The sequence below is a fragment of the Anser cygnoides genome, chromosome 3 (genome assembly GCF_040182565.1).
Source record: "Anser cygnoides isolate HZ-2024a breed goose chromosome 3, Taihu_goose_T2T_genome, whole genome shotgun sequence".
Lineage (NCBI taxonomy): Eukaryota > Metazoa > Chordata > Aves > Anseriformes > Anatidae > Anser > Anser cygnoides.
Window position 1 is genome coordinate 34,881,677 of NC_089875.1, and position 22,189 is coordinate 34,903,865.

The 22,189-nt window shown below is 37.5% G+C and overlaps 1 protein-coding gene across 6 annotated transcripts in view; it reads right to left on the minus strand.

Annotated features, from left to right (window-relative positions):
• Positions 1–22,189, minus strand: part of LTBP1 (latent transforming growth factor beta binding protein 1) — a 201,735-nt gene that overhangs the window by 139,843 nt on the left and 39,703 nt on the right. For all 6 annotated transcript variants that reach the window (XM_066993883.1, XM_066993884.1, XM_066993888.1 and 3 more), the window contains exon 4: positions 10,368–10,543. In XM_066993883.1, the coding sequence (XP_066849984.1) occupies positions 10,368–10,543 (176 nt within the window). The remainder of the gene's footprint in view (positions 1–10,367; positions 10,544–22,189) is intronic.

The following is a 22,189-nucleotide window of genomic DNA, read 5'->3' on the forward strand; positions in this document are numbered from 1 at the left end:
TAAAAATAAGATGACCCAGCTTTATTTCATCCAAGATCCAACGCTGTCTAGGAAAGCTAACAGTACTTCTCCCGATTCTGCATGAGGTGAGGTGTACTTGCACGCACCTGCACTCAGCCACACATTTTGAGCAAGAAACGAATATTTCAAGCTGGTTTTTTTGATAGCTACACATTGATATATATATATGCTACATATTACTGATGTAATTAATTTCAGCATTCCTTCTACTTTGTTATTTATGTAACTTTTTTTTTTTGTATTTGTATGATCTTACAAGTATTTAATTGGTCATTACAGATGACCTTGTGATATTTTGTCACTTTTCAAGTATTCAGTTCTATTGCCTTTATGAAAACCAATAGGCCTATTCAAAAAGCAAAACACTATCTGGCTATCTATTGTGGTGGTAACTGAACAGTGGCCTCCACAGCTCCTTTTTTCAACCCCCACCCTTATTGTCATCTTGTCACCACTGCTGTTACACACTTCTATATATAGATATTGTGTCCATATAGATATGGAGTACTGTGTCCAGTTCTGAGCTCCTCAGTACAAGAGGGACACAGAACTACTGGAACGAGTCCAGAGGAAGGCTACAAAGACAATTAGAGGACTGGAGCACCTGCTGTACAAGGGCAAGCTGAAAGAACTGGGTCTGTTTAGCCCAGAAAGGAGAAGGCTGAGGGGAGACCTCAACCTATATAAATATCTGAGGGGATATTTCAAGAGGATGGAGATGGTCTTGTTTCAGCTGTGCTCAGCAACAGACTGAGAAGCAACGGGCACAAACTGAAGCACAGAAGGTTCTGGCTCAACCTGAGGGGGCACTTGCCTACTGTGAGGGTGACAGAGCACTGGGACAGGCTGCCCAGAGAGGTTGTGGAATCTCCTTCTCTGGAGATACTCAAAACTCTGGAGATACTCAAGACCTGCTTGGCTGCCATCCTGCGCAACGTGCTCTAGGTGATCCTGCTTGGCAGGGGGGTTGGACTGGGTGATCTTCAGAGGTCCCTTCCAACCCCACCCATTCTGCGATTCTATGATTTCAGTCCCCAGCAATAATCTTTGGTTGATTCTAGGAGAGGCAAGTAAACCATTCTTCAGTTCTCTTAACCTCAGTTTAAAATAGACGTAAAGGTACACAATGCATTGCTTAAAATGATTTGCTACAGCAAAACATGCCTCATTCAAGCAGACTTCATCAACTTCAGCAGATTCTGATAAACTCTGACGTCTGCAACACAGGCACATTGTGTTTTCTTTACCATAGATGGCTGTCATTTAGACATCAAAGGAGCACATGCAGGCACAAGTGCTGAGATAGTTTTGAAGAACATTCATAGCTGTATTTACATGTTCCCATCCAGGAGCCCTTTGTTGTCAAATCTTCTCACTGACATTGCCTTTTCAGAGCAGTCAGAGGAATTCACAGCAATTAGAATAATTTTTCTTCTGTCCGGGGCATAACAAATGATTCATGCATGGATTGGAAATCTGATTTCTGTCAGCAGCCATAATGAATCACCTTTTTTCTTCCTTGTCTCTTTTCCCCATGCGATGATTCTCTACATGCAATCCTCAGGCAGGAAACAACCTAACTTGGCTTACATCCATTTTCCATGTTTAAAATGATGTTAAAACAAAACAACCACCTCTGATCAATAGTTTATAGTGAAAAATATATCTATCATTTCCCTTTACATAGCTTAAGATGTTCCAGAAAAACATACCAATGCAAGTAAACTAACAGACTGCAATGCGGTTTGAGATGTCTGACAGGATGGCCTCAATTCCGTTTGATTAAATTTATTGGTTTACATTTATTTGTTTTAAAGGTATTACACAGATTAGATTCACAAAGGAATGTAATGCTAAAAAGCTTGAATTTTAGCCTTGAGTCATGCCTCTGATCAGTCCTAGGCCTTTTGTACAAGAGATAAGTTAATCTCATAGAGGTAAGCAACCTAACCAGCACACTGAACAGGAACGTGCCCAACCCATTAAACAGGATATGCTAAGGACAAAAGACTGTATTTAGCTGAAACCCTTTTAGGGCTTAGACACTTATTTGAGGAACTGGACATTACAGCTGTGGTTCCAAACCCCACCATGACTACACCAAAACGTTCCTTAAGAACCTCAATACAGTGGAATAGTTTTAACAAGGCTTAGATGACTGCCCTGCTAAGGACAGGCAGGCAGATGAATGCTTCCAGCTGCAGGCCTAGGTGGAAATTAAGGCCTTCTGAGTGCTGGTCTCTGTCTTCTTCAGCGTGAAGCATTTCTGAAACAGAACTTCAAGTTCCTCAAGAGCTTCAGGCTTCGAAGTTCACAACTGTGCTTCACGTTTGGGACCGGAGACATCAACAGTAAGCAACCCAGCATGAGATGGAGGCATGGAAGTCTTGTTTAACTCCCATTCAAGATATCCACATGTTTAGGTATCTGGGCCCAATGGGTATTCACTTGAGGAATATGGGAACAAAAGCCCCCTAACTACATTAGGGAGCAGATAATCATCTTAGTGTCCAGGACAGAAAGCCATTCTGCACAACTTTCATCTCAGCTGTAATGAAGCAGCAACCACCTTATTGTCCACCTCAATCTTCCCCGATGGAGTCTACTGCAGGGAATACTGCAGGAGCTGCACACTCAGACAGTGAATTCAGCATCTTCCCACGCAAACTTACAGCTATACATTACAGTTCAGGTGGGCACAGATAAGCACACATTATCATCATTGGCACTTTAGAATTTCAGAAATAAAACAACTGACTACCTTATCAAGAGGACTCTTTAAAGAAGTCTCAACCACCCAATCTCCTTCAGAAGAAATTATGCATTTCACCTAAGGATGTTATCTAGGCTCTTTCTACAATCAAGACAGCAGACTTTACCCTGTCCTATAATAAAATTACAAGTCTTCAGTTGAAAAACATTAAATAAATTCTTGAGAGAGACACGTAATTTTCCCTTCCCAGGGTACGCGACTCATTTACATAAGAAACCAAATGTTAGGTGTAACACTCTGAAAGTGTTTACCATTTCCAGGAAAAATAGAAAATAAAAATTAAATGAATACTGCCTCACTAAGTATATTCATTTAACATCCAATTTCCTGAAGGGAAGCAACAGAAAAGCACTAAGGAAGTCAACAAACTGTAAACAGTGATAAAGGACATAACGTCATGGAATTAAGTTATAAATGAACACAACCCTCTCTGCATGCTGAATCAACATTAAAAGTCATCTCTCAGCACTGCATGAAGCCAAGATCTTTCTTCTTTAAATTTTCAGAAGAGGCAAAAAGATGTTCACAGAAATAAGGATGTCGCTGATTCAGAAATCTCACTGGATACGAAAGGGCCTTCTTACAGTACTTTCTTGTCTAGGTTTGTTCATTCTTTCTGGCGTGGGCGACAGCACTGACATCAGACAAGAGCACTTTCACATCTCCTATGAGTAAAACCAGACTTAGCTACTTGCGACAGTCAGAACTAATTCTTCGTATCCAAGTGGTATCACAACAACTCTGGTGTTAGCCTGGCTAAGGGACTTTTAATGTTTAATTGTGTGGGTTCAACCTGTCTATATTACCCAGCTAAGTTACAATTTTGAAACACGTCATAGAGGTTTTCCCCTACAGAATTTTCTGGAAAGTCTCTTCTGTCTTTCTTCTTGAGAAATCTTTGGATTTGGAGCCAATTCTCTTTCATCACAGCAGTTGAGAAGCATTTATCTCAGTCTGTGTTTTTCCCCAGCTATAACACATTTTGAACTGATTTTAATTCCGTTTGCCAGATCGCCAATCTGCTTTTCCAACATTTTTCCCCACACTGCTGTTTATCAGTCTTGGCCTCCATATTTTAAAGCATAGATAGATGACCATCCATTTTTGGGGGGTGAATGTAACGTTTAAATTAATTCCTGTAAAAGCACCAGCAGCCCTTGCCTGTCACGCAGACATTCAATTATTGGTGAGCTCAGAGCCATAAAATCTTTTTTGAGTCCAAACAGAAAAATACAGTACTTTTTTTGGGGGGTGGGGGTGGGGGGGGTGCTGATTTACTGGCCTCCTCAATCATGCACCCTGTATGGACACACACAAAAGGGTATTGTTAAAATGCCTGCTGCTCTAGTACATTTAAAGAAGTAGTTTACATTTATACAGTTATTCTATTTCCAAGGATTTCAAAGAACTCCATAGTTCTTTATAATTGCTAAATAAACTACGTTATTGGTTAAACTTTTTTTTTTCCCCAGATTTTGTCACCTTACTTTATGAAGCAAAAGGAAAAGTAAACGTGCTGCTGGAGTCTACAGAGGTAACTGCATTAATGTCAACCCAGCTAAAGCACTTAATTTATATTTGGAGTTCAGCCTCTTGTTTCCAAGTCCCACTGGAATCAAATACAAACTTTAAAAGGCTGTTATGAATTGCTATGCCTTCAAATAGCAGTATGGCTAATGCTCTTAAATGGGAGAGAGGAAAACTATGCTTTACTGAGATTGCTTGGCTTTTATCACAAAAAGCTACACTGTTGTTTGACCCTGATGCTGACTGCACCAAAGTTTTGCTTAAACATTTTAAAGTGTCCCTGAAAAATCCCCCCCAGCCTCTTGAAGGGGAGCAGATGCTCTGCACACATATGAAAATGTTTTTCATGTGAGAAAAAAAACCCTGACATTTAAACAGCACCCCATTCCCCTATTTGTATTCCCATCCCCCTATTTGTATTTGATTATGTACAACCTCAGGAGCAACACACGCAAATGTCAGTTCCCATGAGTAAACGGAGTGAATTTAATTCCACATTCCCTTCAAATAGGCTGTGTTGTGATTCTTCAGTTACTGAAATATTTCTCTTCTGTCTGTTAGTCTTCTGTTTATTCTCTTTTTACCCACCTCATGCTCCTGGCTATACCTTGTTTAATCACAGCATAGCCATAACATTCCTCCCTTACCTTCCACTTTCTCAAAACCTCCATTTAGGGAAAGTTACCGGAGTTCAACCCTAATATACACACATGTGTAGGCAGAAGTTTCAGAAAATGCTATGCTCTAGTTAAAACAAGCCACTGAGAGAATATTGTAGTTTATGTAGAGCTGTTCCACAAACAAATACCAAGAAGGATGGAAAGAAAATCTGATCCTCTAAAGAACTGATGGTGCTTCTCCCCTAAAGCAACATATACTGAACCATGGTAGAACATCTGATCACACAGATACATTTACATGGTAAGTGTCATATCTCTGAACCCACTTCTTTAACAGTAAAACACATGACTTTACACATGATACATGACTTTAATATCATAGAATCATAGAAAGGCTTGGGTTGGAAGGGACCTTAAAGACAATCTAGCTCTAACCCCACTCCCATTGGCAGGGTTGTCACTCACAAGATCAGGTTGCCCAGGGCCTCATCCAACCTGGTCTTGAACACCTCCAGGGACGGGGCATCCACAGCTTCTCTGAGTAACGTGATTGTTTCTGCTTCATCTTTACACAAAAATCTAGGTGCTGCCCACAGAATCACAGGCAGACTGTTAAAATTCTGGTATCCATACATGCAGACTTACCAACTTCAAGCCAGAACACTCACATACAATTAAGTCAAAGTAAGAAGTATAATTCTGTACTCTCTAAACATAATGTAACCCATGCTACTTAAATTCCAGACTTTTTAATTTTAGCTAAAAATCATTATTTTTTCTTGCACAGACAAGTCTCCTTACCGTATAAGAAGTTTTCGTGAAGACCAAGAAAAACTTCATCTAGCTAAAAAGAAAAATCTTCAACCATATTTAATTGTGTAAACTTAACATCCAGTTTCAATTGCAAAATTCAGAGGCATTTCCTATCATCTTCCTGAATAAACAGGCCAGATTAGAATAATTTTTCTTCTTAAATATATATTTATCCTTGGAATAACTTTGTCATATAAACATGTTTTATTTACTTCACAGAACGCAGTTCTGGCTGTGGGTAAGGTATGCCTTATACTTCCTCTCAAGTTTTGTTTTTAGTGTAATTTCTGATCACCTCAGGTGCTAACTAATATATTTTCACAACATGCCTGTAATGTAGAGATCATCATGGTGGCATCACCATTTTACACGTGTGGAATTGGAGCCCTGTGTGGGCTTGCAAAAGCGTTCAATACATGAAAGCAACACTAACTCCAGCAACACCAGGCAAGTAATTTCAGACTTAGAAATTCTGCTTCTTCCAGAAGAAAGGGCAAGATGCACAATGCCTCTACAAAACTATCTCGAGCTGGAAAATGAAGCATATTGTCCACATCCCTCTTGAACCGTGAAACCCAAGACATTTTAGAGTATTCTGTTGCAACATAGAGCTGCATTATAGCTCTCCTTGATCTTCCATACTCCTAACCTGGCCTTGGAGATACATTGACAGAATTTCTCGGGAGTGGTTGACAGTGGCTTCGCAATCACATCATATAGCTCTTTCAAAATCCTTTGAGGAATAACCATGGGTTGTATGGGATTCGGCAGTCTTCTTCAGAGCAGGAATATGTATATGCACCAGCCTTACCCAGAAAACATGAACTAATTTTGGCAGAAGGAAAATATATATATAGGTGGCTTAACACTACTCTGACAGTCTCCGTTTTTTTTTTTGTTTTGTTTTTTTTTTGTTTGTTTGGTTTTTTTTTTTGGATACTCTAACAAAAGCAGAAGCTCCTCAGTTACAATCCTTTATAAACATCCAAATTTACACCTAAGTTGAAAATCTCCTCCATACAGGCTCACTGTACTTTTCAAAATGCATTAAAAAAGACAATCAAATTTGGCTTTGTCACTATTCATATTCCCAATGTAGAAAAAATGTGTATTCTCTATTTGGAATGAATGGTTCAAAACAGATTTCTTTCCGAAGTAGTAATAGACAGTGTTTTTGGAATTCTCAACAGCCTTCCTCAACTAATTCTACCTCACCCTGTATTAAAATAAGTTTTAAAAAAGTATTTCAAATGAAGAATAACTCAGTGAGTGAAAACCTAACATTGTATTCCCAAGATAATTACCTTATTTTTAATCATACTCTTAAATAATAAGAACTTGACAATAATAAAATATTCAAATTTAAGAGAAAAGTATATAACATAACTTTCCTGGGAAAAATATTTAAAAAATATTTAACACCAGAAGTGGACAGAGTGAAGCTGTGAGTGGCCTATTGTCTTACTAGTCTAATAAACAGTTCTCACAACTGTGAGAAGAAATTCAGAAATTGCACGTTTCGTTTAGAATTTGCTTATAATCATATATTTATACGCTTTAGACTGTTAGTAACAACACAATTTCTTTAACTGATTTTTTTTAAACTACATTTATAAAGCCAGGGAGACCAGCACTAATATTTATAGGATCTATGCTCTGCTCAAGCTGACTGGTGGTTATTATTTAACAGTGCCTTTAACAGCGTCTGAAGTAGATGTACCTGATTTACTCAAAGTATCATCTTCCTGTTGGTTTACAGGCTACTAGGTTGCAAACAATTTACATCTAAAGTTTCTGTGCTGATGTCGTTGCTACTGTTGGAATCATAGATGAATTTTAATCCTAAGGTTTCAAATGTTCAGGCAAATTATAGTTCATATCCGTATTTCAGACCTAAAGTGTTTTAAAATTATAATATATTTAAAATTATAATATCATTTTTAAAATTATATCATATTTATGGCTGTTCTATCATATTTGACTTATTGCAGCTCTGATGGTTTACTGAATTTTCAAGCTCCATTGATATGATGCATCATTTTACAGTAGAATTCAGTTTAAATGACACAAAATAACAGACCATTCTGCTGTCTTTTTTAAGTCTACTATATTGCGCATCAGAAATATGAAACTGTTGAAATACAGCAAAGTAAATGTTCCAGGACGAACCTCAATGATTTTAAATTGAAAAATATTTAAATATGACTAGTTTTTAATGCTTTCTCTATAGTATCTCCAAATGGTGGTCTGGCAACACTGTCACAGGTAATTCAAACATGACTGCCAGTCTGTGAATCAGAAAATGCCCAGAAGCACCTGGCTCACATTTGGCAGTTTTGCTCCCAAAGCACCATTAGCCTACACCTCATCCCCCTCCACCAGAACACACCAATCAGGACTAAGACTTGTTCCAGTTTCAAGTCTATCCATTTCAGGTTACACGATTAATATCACCTGCAGAGGTTCGGAACAATCAACATCAACTGAAGCTACAGATAGAAAAAATAGATACGTTCTATGGAGTGCACCTTGAGCACGTCACTGTGTTAATATTTCAAAATAAAATGCTTAGAAATGGTGAAAAATAACCGAATCACTTGTTTTGCATGCTATTTAATTTATAGATATCAATTAAAGACTTGGTGACATCATTCAAGAGTGATTATCTGGCTATTTCATCTCTTCCCTGAAAAAAAAAGTAAATACAGGCTTGAATTCTAACAACACAAAGATCAAACTGCTCTCTGTACTAGCAGATATCTAAGCCATTTTGTCAGAAGTTGCAGTTAACCAACTCCCAACTTACAAATGTAGAATTGAGAAGCAAATCTGGTTAAGTCACCTTTTTGGGACTGCTCAAAAGCCCATTATCAGAAATTTCACCACCACAACAATAGCCTTAGACTTAATCCTGCATTTTATCTCCAAAGCAACATTTAGGTTGTGACTGATCTTATCAGGCCACAAAATCTGTTTAATTACCTATCCCTTGGGTGTTTAAGAATCATAGCCTTTTCAATAAAGGTAGAATATTTTACTAACCCACCACTCACAGACGGGTTTATTAGGATTTTATAACAAATACTCTGTCTTTGGCTCTTGGCTGTCCTTCTCCTAGTCATGTCCCTCTGAGTACTGAAATTAACAGAGGAGGTCCAATAAGCTAGAAGCTCCTGACTGGCTCCTCCATCATATAGCTGCACATAGTTATTTCCTTATTTTATCATAGAAGATAAGTCTTACACAACTCATTTGCTAGAGGCAGTTTGGTACTTGCAAGTAACACTGACTGTATCTAGGATAAATTGACTCAGTCAAACAGCCTGAAAGGACAAGGGCAAAAGCAAGACTTTTTTTTTTTTGACCAGAGTCCAACCAGCAGCAGTCACTCCAAGTACTTGGAGAACTACGCAGCCTGGAATTTATACGCTTACTGGCTAGCAAGAGTCAGAATAGGACACAATCCAATACTAGTGGCCACTAATATCTTATTTGGAAAATTACAGCTGGCTGGAAGAAAAGCAATGTCACCTTCTTGACAAAAGGAACTGTTGGTTGATGTTGACAATACAATTAAACATCTCTCTGAAGGTTCTGAGAAAAGGATGTCAGGCTTTGCAAGTATGATACTTCACTGCTCTGAAAAGGTTAATCTAAAGGCCCAAGGCTGCCCACTGTTCTTCCCATTATGGCCAAGATTCTTCTTGGGTACATGAGTACATCAACGCATTTACTGTTTCAGAAAAGCAAGCAGAGGGTTACATTTATGGTCTGTTCATTTATATTTAAAGATGTGCAATACAGAGATGCAAACTTACAAAAGGAAACTGTATTTACGAATTTAAAAGAAAACCCTCTTCCCTAAATCCTCAGTGGAGCATGAGGATTCTAGGCTGTAGCAGAAGTCTGTCAGGAGATTGTGAGTACCTTAGCTCTCCATCTTAATCAGCCCATTATTTTAGTGCAGGAACTTTTCTCCAAATCAAGCCAGCAGACGCTCTGTAATACCTAACCCATAATTCATCAAGCTCTTCATCTTTTAAGCCAAAACTCGTCCTCAAACTCCCCATACAATGGAGCATGAGCCAAGGCCACAAGCTGGGCACCTTCACAATCCTTTTTTTTAATAAATATGAAGCAGAAATGCTAGTGCAGCCTCCATACTGTGCAGAAGTTCATAAACACGTAATAAATTAAATACAGAGAAAAATAGTCGCCAGTAAGACCACAGTCCTGGACTCCAGCTTTCCTAGAAGGGTATCCATCATACTGAAGTAAGGGAAGCTGTCACCTTAAGCGGAATACACTCTCAACTATGCCTACTTCAACAAGTGTTCACAAAGCGTCTTTTATCTGAAGGAAAAGCTATCATCTAGAAATAGCTTTATGACAGTCCAGCAGTGAATCAGGTTGCTTTTTTTTTTTTCCATACAGGAAATCTGTTTTGCGTCTCAACAGGATACAGAATGTTAGCGTATTTGCTAATCTGAGAATTATATTGTTTAATTATTTAGACATTTTTTTTTGAAGTGTTACTGCAATTCAGATGAACAGAAGTTTTCAAGATCTTAAAAAAAAAAAGCTTACAGTACGCTTCCTGCAGTTGTACTCACATTGAAAAGGTGATGCAAGTTGATCCTGGCCCAGTCTCAGTGGTAATGAGCCCTCAGTGGATTGCTCTCCTGAAATCACTTTTTTTACTGGATAATATTTGGGTTTGATTACATATTCCTGTGTTTGGCCATGATGAAGATTCATCATCAACGTCTGAGATGAAAGGGGTATCATCCTGTTTTAGGAAAAAATGAAAGAGGCAGAATGATATAAGAATTAGTAAATTAGACCTCAAAAAAACTGGTAAAAAATAAAGACACTCATCTGTACTCCAAGTTTTCAAAAGATGATTTGGAAAGTTTACTAGTTTCAGATTAAGCATGTGATTTTTCCATGCATTTAGCATTTTCGTTGTTGTGTCAGCTCAACAAACACTTAACAACCCAATACAGACTACAGGGATTATGATAACTCTTTTCTGATAAGCAGTACCAGCTCAGAAAACAGGGAGGAATGGGAGAAAGCCCTCCTCAAAATCATGAGTTGGAGCTCAGCTTTGTTAGATGCATAGCCTTCCAGACTGGTCAGAAAAGAAGCAGTGCATTTAAACCCCTGTTTCCTACAGATTTTTTCAAATTATTTTACACTAAATACAGAAAGTAAAACCTATGCCCAGATGGCTTTCCCTCTGTTCCCAGAAACCTTGTTCCGTTCCCCAGCATACCCCGCTAGCCATAAGAACACTGCTACTCCTCCCCTTCTTCAGTCTTTTCCCCATCTCATCAGAAGGTCCATCCCTGTTTCCCACCTCAACTTTACTTCCCCCATCCACTTTCTCCTTGCCTGCACTATTGAACATCTCTGACAGATGTCCCACAACCACATGACTTCCCTTTACAGCAAAACTCTTTCCCCTTCTTGTCAAACAAGATTATTCCTTCAAGCTCACTGATTCATTGACATTACCAGTTCCTTATTTTTGTTGTTAGCTTCTCACTGCACAAGACCTTGCCAACTTTCAGTAGGAATTCCCCCCTCCTATTCCCCAAAACCAATATTATTTACCCATATACTACTAGAAGTAGGAACCATTTCTTTTCTAACCTAAAAACTGTCTTTCCCATCCTCCACAGTACCACCCAACGATGAACAAGCAAGGGAGCAAATCACATAGTTGTTAGTCACAGACAATGAAACCACAAGCTATTTTGGGGCACTGGGTTGCATGGTGCCACCGCCGAGCAAGTAGTCATAACAGGTCTTCAATTAACAAATTAAGTGAGAGCAAGTCATCAAGAAGTTGTAGCTAGTGTAGATCACACTGCAGAGATATGCATTCCTCAAGATAATATTATCAATCACTAACCTAGTAGCAGTGGCTATTTAGGATTACACTGTCCTTTGCTGAACTGAAGGCACAAGGAGTTGGATGTCGTGATCCCTCATGCTCTTCTCAACTGAAGGTCTGTAGTATGTTTGGTCAGCAGAAGTGGAAACATGGGAAAGGCTTTTTAACAGATCCCTCAAAAAGTCAGAGCTCTGTAGAGCAAATAGCTGTCCTCAGAATAAGGCATGGGCCCTAAATCATAGAAGATGCTGGGCAGCACTTCCCCACAGTGATGAGACTAAAGAAGTAGTCATCTGTCTTCTTCCTCAGCTGAAACAGTATTGTTTTCCTACATCTGGAGCCAGAGCCAGACCCTATCTCCAAAGCAAAGCCTGATTCCTTAGTTATGTTATTTGAGGATGCTTAGTAACTGCTGTAGCCAGTGAATTTGTGGTTAGAACAGACAATAGGGTTTTGTCCTACACAGACTCTTATTAAGTTGGATCAGTTTTAGAAAAGTGCATTTGTTTGTACAGAAATTCTATGACGCTCACATGCAACAGAAACGTGAAATCCTCAGACTATCTCCAAACCAAATTTTTTTTAATACAGTACTTACACAGTCTCATTATATTCAGTAAAAGTCCGTTCCCAAATTAAGACAGAATACTTTCAGTGTTGTCTTTAGGCTTCCTACATACCAGATCAAAGAGAGGCATCAGCGATGTTGGAGGTCAGGCTCAGAACTCAAAACAAGCTGACACTCTCAGCAAGAATACCTCAGCTAGAGAGAAAGCTGAAGACACCACCTTCAATACTGTTTACCTAATAACTTGAATTTCCTTGAAGAGTCACTACAATCCTTCCTGTACAACCTGGTGTCTCTACAGATCTAGTTTGAGGCCTGCGTATAAGGACATCTAGTTCTGTACCCAAACATAAGAGGGCTTACGCTGAATCTTTCCGATGGGATGTGCAAGCACCCCTTGACAGCAGAAGTCAACATAGTACAAAAGTCCACATTACAGCAACCTGTTAAAAGTTACTTATATGTGTTTTATGTTGTATGATGTTCCTTGCTTGACTGTACACAGACACTGCCATTTGAATGCCTGCTTGTCTATAGCCTTGTTAAGGCTATAACATGAAAAATATCACCTTTTATATCACCTTTTATCACATATACAGCCACACTGTAGCCCAATCCTATCAACCTACAGAGTCCATCGTGACACTTGAACTAAAAAAAAGAGCCCACACACCATACCAAAGGAATGCCACAGACCAGAGGTTGAGATCTACTGTCAGAATCTAAAAATGTTGCCTCGTCCTTCCTTCCTAGGTATTGCAATTTTCTTCCTTGATTTAGCTTATATTAATTATTAGCTAATTAATACTAAGGCAGTAGAAGAGTATGCTTTGCTCTGCAAGAGTGGTTTACTTAGAAATACATAAGAAAGCTGTAATCCCTGCTCCAGAAATTCTTGTTCTTTAAAGGAAATGCCTTTGCCTCATGTGTGAGTTGGTACTCTTAGTTTCAGCAAGGAGTAAAACCCCTACTCATATATTAAGGTGCATGCTTACAACAGTTTGCAGCATAAAACTGAAAAGCAGAAGATGATGCCAAGTTTTCATCTCACTTAAGTTAAGAGTTGTCTAGACCCTTGAACATTTTCTCTCAGTTTTGATCTTCTTGGTGTATAACTAGCAAGGATCTTGACTTCAGGTATGCATAAAAGTACTCCACCACATGTTTAAAACCAACTCAGTCTTGGGCATCCACTACTAGTATACATGCAAGCTAACTAGCAGCATGTTTTTGCCAGTCATCTGACCATCTCAACTAGTTTTGCTCAAGTGCAATTCCAGTAGAAGATTGATGGGGTCAAACATCAAAGCATTTATGAGATCCCTCTGTCCTGACTGCTCTTTTGATATTCAAATTCTTCTCAACATGACCTAGTTCCTAAAGATGTTAAGTTTATAACGAAAAGAACATTGCATAGCTAACTGTGATGCTGCATCTTCCCCTAGAATCAAGGACACTATTTTTCAACTACATCATGAGAGCCATATGAGACCAAGCACATAGCTCTGGTATCAACGGCTTGGGTACAGATGCTAGTGGAGAAACCAGTTTTCTTCTTAGACCAGCACAGAGGGGATCCTCCAGTGTTGCAGAACTTCTAAGTAAGACGGTATATTTCTGGTGGGCTCAGGAACACAGTGAGAGCATGTTTTTCCTTGTATCGATCCCTGTGAAAGAAGCCTTCAGAACTATCCCTTCTAATTGACTTCAGAAGACAGAGGAGAGATTTGCTGGTTCACAGAGAAGGCACGTAATGTTAACACTGAAAAAGATTAATACAAATATAAGATGCCACAAGGAAACATTTCAGGCCTAGTTTGGTAACAAATATCACCCCAACACCTATTACAGAAAAGATCTTAGCAGCTCTACTACAACCCTCTGAAGAAGCATTTGGTGCCATGACCATTGGTGCCAGCTTGCCAAATAACCCTCCTCCCAGCCTCAAGTACAAACACTTCTTTCCCTTTCCCAAAGGGTAGCCTCTGCCAAGTTCTGGAGCTCTGCCTGAGCCCCTCACAGGGGTCCTGTCTTTGTGTGGGGGCCCAGGCACTGTACCCATGCTCACATCTGCTGCACCAGGAACCCCTGGTCCAAAGCAAAATCCAAGCCTGCTGCTATGCTCATTAAATAGCAATGCCAGGCACTACCTGTGCCATTATTTGAATACTCCAAATTAAAGAAAAAGTAGCACGATAGAAGGATTTCTTTACAACTCCTCCAGGTTCAAGGCCACCAGGAATAGGTGGTTCTACGTTACTACAACCAACAAGAGGATATTCAAAGTAGGTCACAGACACTCCCCACTAGACTTTTATAATTTAAAACAGAGAAATGAAAGGCATACTCATCGACTTAGAGATACTACACTTAACGTTAAGTGAGAAATAGCTCTCGTCTATTAACACCACCACCACAAGCAAATATATTTTAATACTTCCCAGCTTTACCATGTTGCTTACTGCACACTTGAATACTACACAACTAATTTGAGCCCCTGGTCGTTGCAATACAAAATACTGAAGTAGTACTAATGTTCCCTGTGTTACACAGATTAAAAAGATGCAATGGTTAGCTCTAATCTTTACATTTTGCACAAAACAGCCAAAACTAAACAAGATTTTTGTATTACATAGGCTTGTGTCACTAAATTATCTGGTAGTTTGTAATTTGATGGTCCAAACTGACTTTAACTTCAATAAACTTAACAAAAACTTTCCATAGCTGAAGTATACAAAAGGCAGATAAATGTCTAATCACATTTTCAACAAACAAAATTACAGACACTAGTAACAGCACTGCAAAAGGAGAACAAACTTTTGCAACTAGCCATCATGCAAAAAGAAAGCTCTCTGGCTGATACAAGCAGACCAGGAATGCTATGTATCAGAGTAACGCTGGCAAGCAGAAATGAGACCAGCAACGTTTGGCATGAAAAGTACTGTCTAGACTAAATAAGACAAGCCTGTCTCAGGCTGCTTTCTTCATTTTATTTACTGTAAGTCTGATGCTCCCTTCCTGGCTCCTAGCTAGCAATACTTAAAAAAAAATCTGAATTGCTAGCATACTGTTTTTATACAAACCTAGAAATTCCTTCTTCTCTACCTCTTCTCAAATTCAGAATGAACAGCCAAATGCAGAAGAAAACCTAGCATTTTCTAAAATTATGAGATAATAAAGAAAATATGCAGGACAGTTTAAAAGGCATGAAAATAAAACAAAATCCCCCCTGCCCCGTAAATTATTAAAATTCAGTTGCTAGTTCAGCCTGACCTTTGCCAGCTGTTTCCTCCTTAGGTTTCTTGTCTGATTTTTTTTTTCCTTTTTTAAAGATGCAAGAAAAAGTTTAACTTCCCAGTTGATGATGAACATATGGGATTTCTTCAAAGTCCTTTACATTATCATACCCAACATTAATCAAGTGTGGCTTATTTCACAATGTACTACCAGTCACAAAAGATGAAAGAGAGGAAGTGTTCAAGCTTTTTCTTCTCACCATCTCAAAGATTCTGCAAAAGTTGATTTTATGTACAAAAATGTATTTTAATGCATAATCAAAATCTTGTCAATAAAATATAGGCTGAACATTGAAAAGCTGGCACTGAAAACTACCTGTCCAAGAATAACTTGGGTTACATTTGCATTTTCATTATAAACCTGCCTTAGCTTTATGTCTTTGTAATACAGTTCTCCCCAGGCTAAAATTTGCAGAGATCATTGTTTGGATATGACCAACTTGTTTAACTTGTTTTCAAACAACACCTTCAAGTTATTTATAGTTTCTGGTTGGTTGGATGCTCCCCCCCCTCGACTAAATAGGCTAAGGTGTTATTTACATCACATACTAGATTTTATTTGAACACAACGATACTACAAATCTTACTAGAGATTAATAAAGACACTTCATCTACACCAAGAGAGGTAAGCATGGAATCACAATTATTTTAAAATTCCCACACAAACATTGTAAAACATGAATTTTCATCCATAACTACAAGCTTTGCTCAACTTAGTTAAACGTAACTTCAGCAGTCAAATCCTTGTTGAAGACTCTTTCAGGGATTACCTACTCTTAAGCGTTGACTAATAAAGCTAGCCCTGTATTTGGAGACTCACCTGAATTGCTCATAGGTTAGAACCCTTTTGTTAGCATGAACTGGTGTAATAGCCAAACGAAAGCTCTATGACCTAACTGTTTTCAAACTAAGCTAGGAAATTATGACTCCATTGATTCATTATGTCTTCTGCACACAACACGATAAACTGAAACATGTAGATTTACAAACATTCCTCCAGGTTTCTAAACAGAGGTAGTATACTGAGTTTTCCAGAATCATAAGCAATGATTTCCTAAATGTCAAAAATCAGAAAAAGGTCTTAAAGCAAAAGAAATGTTGGTTGAATATTCATATATAAAATAAGAATAGATATGCATATTCACACAACACAATGGAAGCTACCATTCTTGCAAACAGGTTATGCAACAGCAGGTAACAGTTCTCACAAAAATAAAAGCAAATATTAAACTTGGAGAACAATCCTTCTGAAAAGGCATTAAATTATATAGATGTTAAATTTATCATTGGAGAAAAAGAAGTTTGCCTACTAGATCTTTTCATCAGAATGAGCACGGAAAGTTTGGTCTACCTCCTTCCCAAAGTGTCATCAAGATACAACTCTGGCAAATCTACAAAATCTTCATAGAGTATTAACTACCCTCAAAGGAAATCAATGCATGAGGTAACAGTATGTGCAAAGTTCAGAAAAATCAGTTATGATACAAAGATAAACAAGAAATAGACGTGAATACATGGTCTCACACTAACAACTTGCAAACTTCCCTCTTCACATACCAAAATGGTAAACTAGAAGCTATGAATGACTCATTGTCTTATGCATACATTCACAAACATGTAACCAGTGAAACTCTTCATGATTCTGTATGAATTAATTCAATATCCAAATGATTTTATACAGGTTCTCAGCCATACATATATATTCATCCTGCCAGGCATCTCTTACCAGCAAAATCCAAGACGACAAAAAAAAGGAAAAAAAACACCACCTAGGTGTCTTGCTGACTTGTTCTGATTGATTTATTTACTTACTTCCCCCAGGGCATTAAGTTTGGTGATACTACATTCACATAAGATGTTTCGTGAGTGTTTTTTTTGGTTATCTGGGAGGGTATCAATCTCATTATTAATTCAGATTTTAAAGGATTTGTATTGATTTGCATTTGCACAAATACCTGCATTAAAAATTTGACCTTCAATGCTATGTTGCAATAGTGATTCAATATGAAGTTCAGTAGTTAATGGCAAACATACTTAACCAGATTGAGAGCTTCTTTGCTGCAAATTCAATACACAATCTTCAGTTAAATGAATGTACGATATCTTTTCCCTGATCCACATTTCATTTTCTATTGGAAAATTGCTTTTGTTATCATAGTGTTAGTGGCACATTATTGAATGTTATGCTGACATTATAGGTAATAAAAAAATTTACCCTGAGAAAGATGCATTAATTAGTGACAATTTCTAATCTACCCACCCATCAGACAGACTTTAATATTAGAAAAGTATGCTGAAATGACAATTAAAAATAGAAATGCAAACTCCCACGATGGATGTTATACGATAAAGGCAAATGAGCACAGCTGCTGCAAAGGAAAACCATGCATTGCTAATCTACTCAAATTCTTTAGCATATTAAACAAAACAGCAGACAAAGAGCTCAGTTGGTTGATATAATTTACTTGAAATTTGAAAAGACTTAAAAGACTTATTTTACAAGAGGCTAGTAAGAAACACCAAATTATAAAACAGCGTTGCAAGCTTAAAATGGGCAAAAAGATGGGACAGAACAGATGCACATTTTTTTCTTGGATATACATTATGGTATGCCCTTTTGAAGTCTACCACCACATACATGGTTTGGTATCACCCCACTTCAGTTAAATAAGTCATTTAGAAGTATATGAAGTTTTGTTACAGTACTTCAGAAAATCCTCAAATCTAATTTGGTCTTACATATAACATTCATTTAAGCAAGAGAAATTGATTCTGAGAATATGCTTATGGCCTTGTCTGAATTAAGCAGAAATCTGTCATATAGGAATACAAGAACTACATAAAAGTAAATATGCCAATAATGAAAAAACTTTGTCTACCCTTGAGATTCTGATAGTTTGAGTCATGATTATGAAAAAATAATGCAATGAGCAAGTAACTATACTATCAGGATTTTGTGTAGATACAGATGTGCTATCAAAGTTTTGTCACTACAGCTTATGTTAAGTGAACTATTTCAGAAGTATGATCTCACAGGTGTAAGCACAGCTTCTCAGAAGAGGTCAGAAAAGAGAATATTTTATAGGTTTATTACCTGTTTATAAATTAGACTTGTGTACAAATAGAAAAATGCACAAAAGACAAGGCAATTACTAGTAGCTAAACAGGAACAGAGAAGTACTCAGTCTGGGTACATGGACTGTAGATGAAACTGAGCACTGGTGATCAAGAAAATCAGAACCACAATCATAAGAAATGATGAAAACTTGTCATGTGCTTTACTGACACTTACACTGATTGCAACCAACCAAGAGTCTCCAGCATCAGTGTGGTGAAAGTTTCCAGTGTACAAAACTGGATGAAAAGATAAAACTCAAAACATTACTATATATAAAGGGCTGAGAGAAAATAACAAGAAAGGACTTCAAAGGCATCTACACCAATAAAGTTAAAACAAAGGCAATGAAGAACCCATGCAGAGGAAAGCCAGACTCTGACTGTTCGGTTACAGATAAAATTCCTCACAGAAGGTATGATAAAGATGTAAAATAACCCTTAATTCCAAATAAAATGCAATAAACAAGACTAAAAAGGAATTTCATTGACATACTGCACAGTTTGTGGAAAGAACTATCACAAGACACAGATCACAATTGCTTCTGAGGATGAAACAAATATAAATGGATGATGAGCACAGCTAGAATTTTATTATGAAAAGATTGCAGAAAAAACACAAATTCCTATGCTTAAGGAAATGAGTTTCCTAAATAATAAACAATGTAAATAACCCTTAATTTTCTCCTTGTAAGGATGTGCCAACAAATGTGCAAGTCAGAGCATTTTATCCCTCTGTAAGGCACATTGACTTCAGATGTATGCAACTACTAGCAGATGTAGTAAGACACTGACTTTTCTCAAGTGTTATACACAGAAAGCGTGATGTGCTCATTATATGAGAATAAACTCTGCCTTCATGTGTTTGAACAGTGAGATGTTATTGTGCGACAACCATCTGAACCACATTTACTGAAGGCTTTCTAAGTTGACAAGGAAAAAAAGTAAAAAATGCATAGTACTTTATGGCAGGCAAGCTTAGAAAATTTCAAGATTAAATCCAGACTCCAGCTTCAGTATGTGTATTTCTCAGCAGAAGCTCTTTTTGGCATATTATATCAGCAGCAAGAAGCTCTGACAGACTGTACTGGCTAGAGGATACACTCCCTGCAGTTCCCCAGGGACTGCTCTTACTAAATTATGCCACAGAATTTAGCAATCCTAAAGACGGAGAGGCCGACGGCGGGGAGAAGGGAGGAGGGGGAAGAGCAGAATCAAAATCTTTGTACAAGTTCTCCCCCAGAGTGGCCACCTCAAGTCAAGTGATGCAACAACAGCATGCTGCTAGCCACATCTGGGAAGTCTGGAAAGGAAGGAAGAAAAAAAAGTATATGTCCTGATTGTGAAAAGATAAGTGATGAAAAGCTTTGGAGGTAAAAGTAACATTTATGTTAGGCCAAGAACATTTTTAACATCTAAACTTTCAAAATGTACAACTACTTTCTTAGCTGAACTAGATAAACAACTCAGACCGTGTATTTTTTTTATACCACAAAATTGAGTAACAAAGATTATCTTTGTTTAAACTCATCACAAAAATGGAATGTTTCTATTTGCAGTAAGAACCAGGGAAAGGGGAGACAACAGCAAGCAGTTACAATCACTGGGAAGTCTAACTCTAGGGATATGTAGCTTCCTAAAATTTGTGACATCTACAAATAGTTTGAGTACAAAAATCACACAAATACATTTTCTAAGCAATCAAGGTCGTAAACTCATGCAAGACAAGATGACAGCAATTTCCAAAAGTTATTAATGAATTTTAGTTATTTCTTTACATTGTCATATAACTTTGTTTGGTAGAAGTGCATGCATGTTATGCAGTATAACTGTTTTCGTTATCGTGGATTTTCAGATGAATAACATTTGGGGAAATTGTGCTTGATACTACATGGTATTGTGTCTTTAAAAGACAAATAATAGGTAGCTTTAATCTTGTTTGTGTTGGTACATGATCCCTGATACAGAAATGTCACTTGAGCAGAGCTAAAGAACCAACTAAAGCAGCACTATCCAACTAAAGCTACAGGAACTAATAAAGATTTATTCACTGTCACGACCTGGAAAATTCCTCTGCAGAAAGAATCTTGACAAAGAACTTTGACAACAGTTTAAGAAGTATAAATAAGGCATGCTGATTTTTCTACTAGAAATACCAAACCAAATAATTAAAATCCACCAAAATATCTATCAAAATCTACCAAATATCTATTATCAGCTTATTTAATAATGAAGACCAGATATAGCTGATTTTACCTACATAGCTAATTACTTTGAGGCTTAGCAGGAGCAGCACTTAAAGACTATTTCTATTGGATTATCGTTCCAGAACCAGGAAATGCACAATATATGCCTTTTAACTTCAGATATTAAAGGAAGAAAAAAGTTTAGTACATCAACATTAACTATATAGATCTACATTTCATAATGTAAGTAAATAGTAAATAAATAGGCAAGTAAATAAATATGAAAACAATCTTTATTTAAATATAGACTGTCTTTTTCTCATTTACTTGCTTAATTTTATACTAGAAAAAATTGTTTGCTTGAGAACAGTGTTAAATTTGTTTCAGAAAGCAAACCCAAATAATACAAAGACAGCAATATTTCTGAGAAAGGCTCATGATTTTTAGCAAAAATTATATGGCTAAAGTTGACCATAGATTTCAACTGGACAGTGACTCATTGTTACACTGGTCATGAATCCAATAAATAAATGTTACAATTAACAATATAATCATGCATTGTTCTTATTTCTAAAATAATTCGGTAGAAGGTAAGCTTATCTTGTGCACTGAGGTCAGCGATGAAAACTTGACTGTCTCATATCTCAATTTCAATAGTGATCTCACTACCCGTGAAATGCAGTTTACACCAGAGACAGAGAAGCTCGGATAAAAAGGTTAGGACAGGTATGCATTTTTTCTCATCTCCACTTCTGTATCTGTAAAGCAATGACCTACATCACAACTCAGCACGATATTGCAAAGTATTTAACAGTGAAAGGTTTTAAGACTGTACAGTGGTCTATACACATGTAAAGGAATATGAAACAGTTAAACTGTTTTTAATATAGTCTGTTGCCCAGACACTCGTATAAAATCCTGATTCCACTAAAGTCAACAGCAGAACTCATTTACTTCATTGCTGGCTGTGATTTCATCCCAGGACTTTGCTAGTTGTCAAACGCAACTTTGCATCTTTAGACTTAAAATCTATGCTATGTTCGGCTGCCTTTAGCCAGTCTTCAAACACAAAGTAGAGATTCCTCTTGGTTCCTCATTTTAGTCCCTGAAACTCACATTTGTCTCCCTGGAATGCAGTGAAATGCAAACAAACTTAACACTAGATCCCTCACTTCAGCCCATGATCAACACGGATGAAGTATGTGAAAATGATCTAATTCCTTATTATAAATAAGAAGCCCAGCTACAGTTCAGTTCAGCTTGCAAGAAAGCAGCTATGAAGAATTTCTGACATACGGCTGAACCAACAGTGTCTGGAAGAACTTGATCTCCTATTCCAAACCACTTTGCCTACTTAAAAAAAATAAAA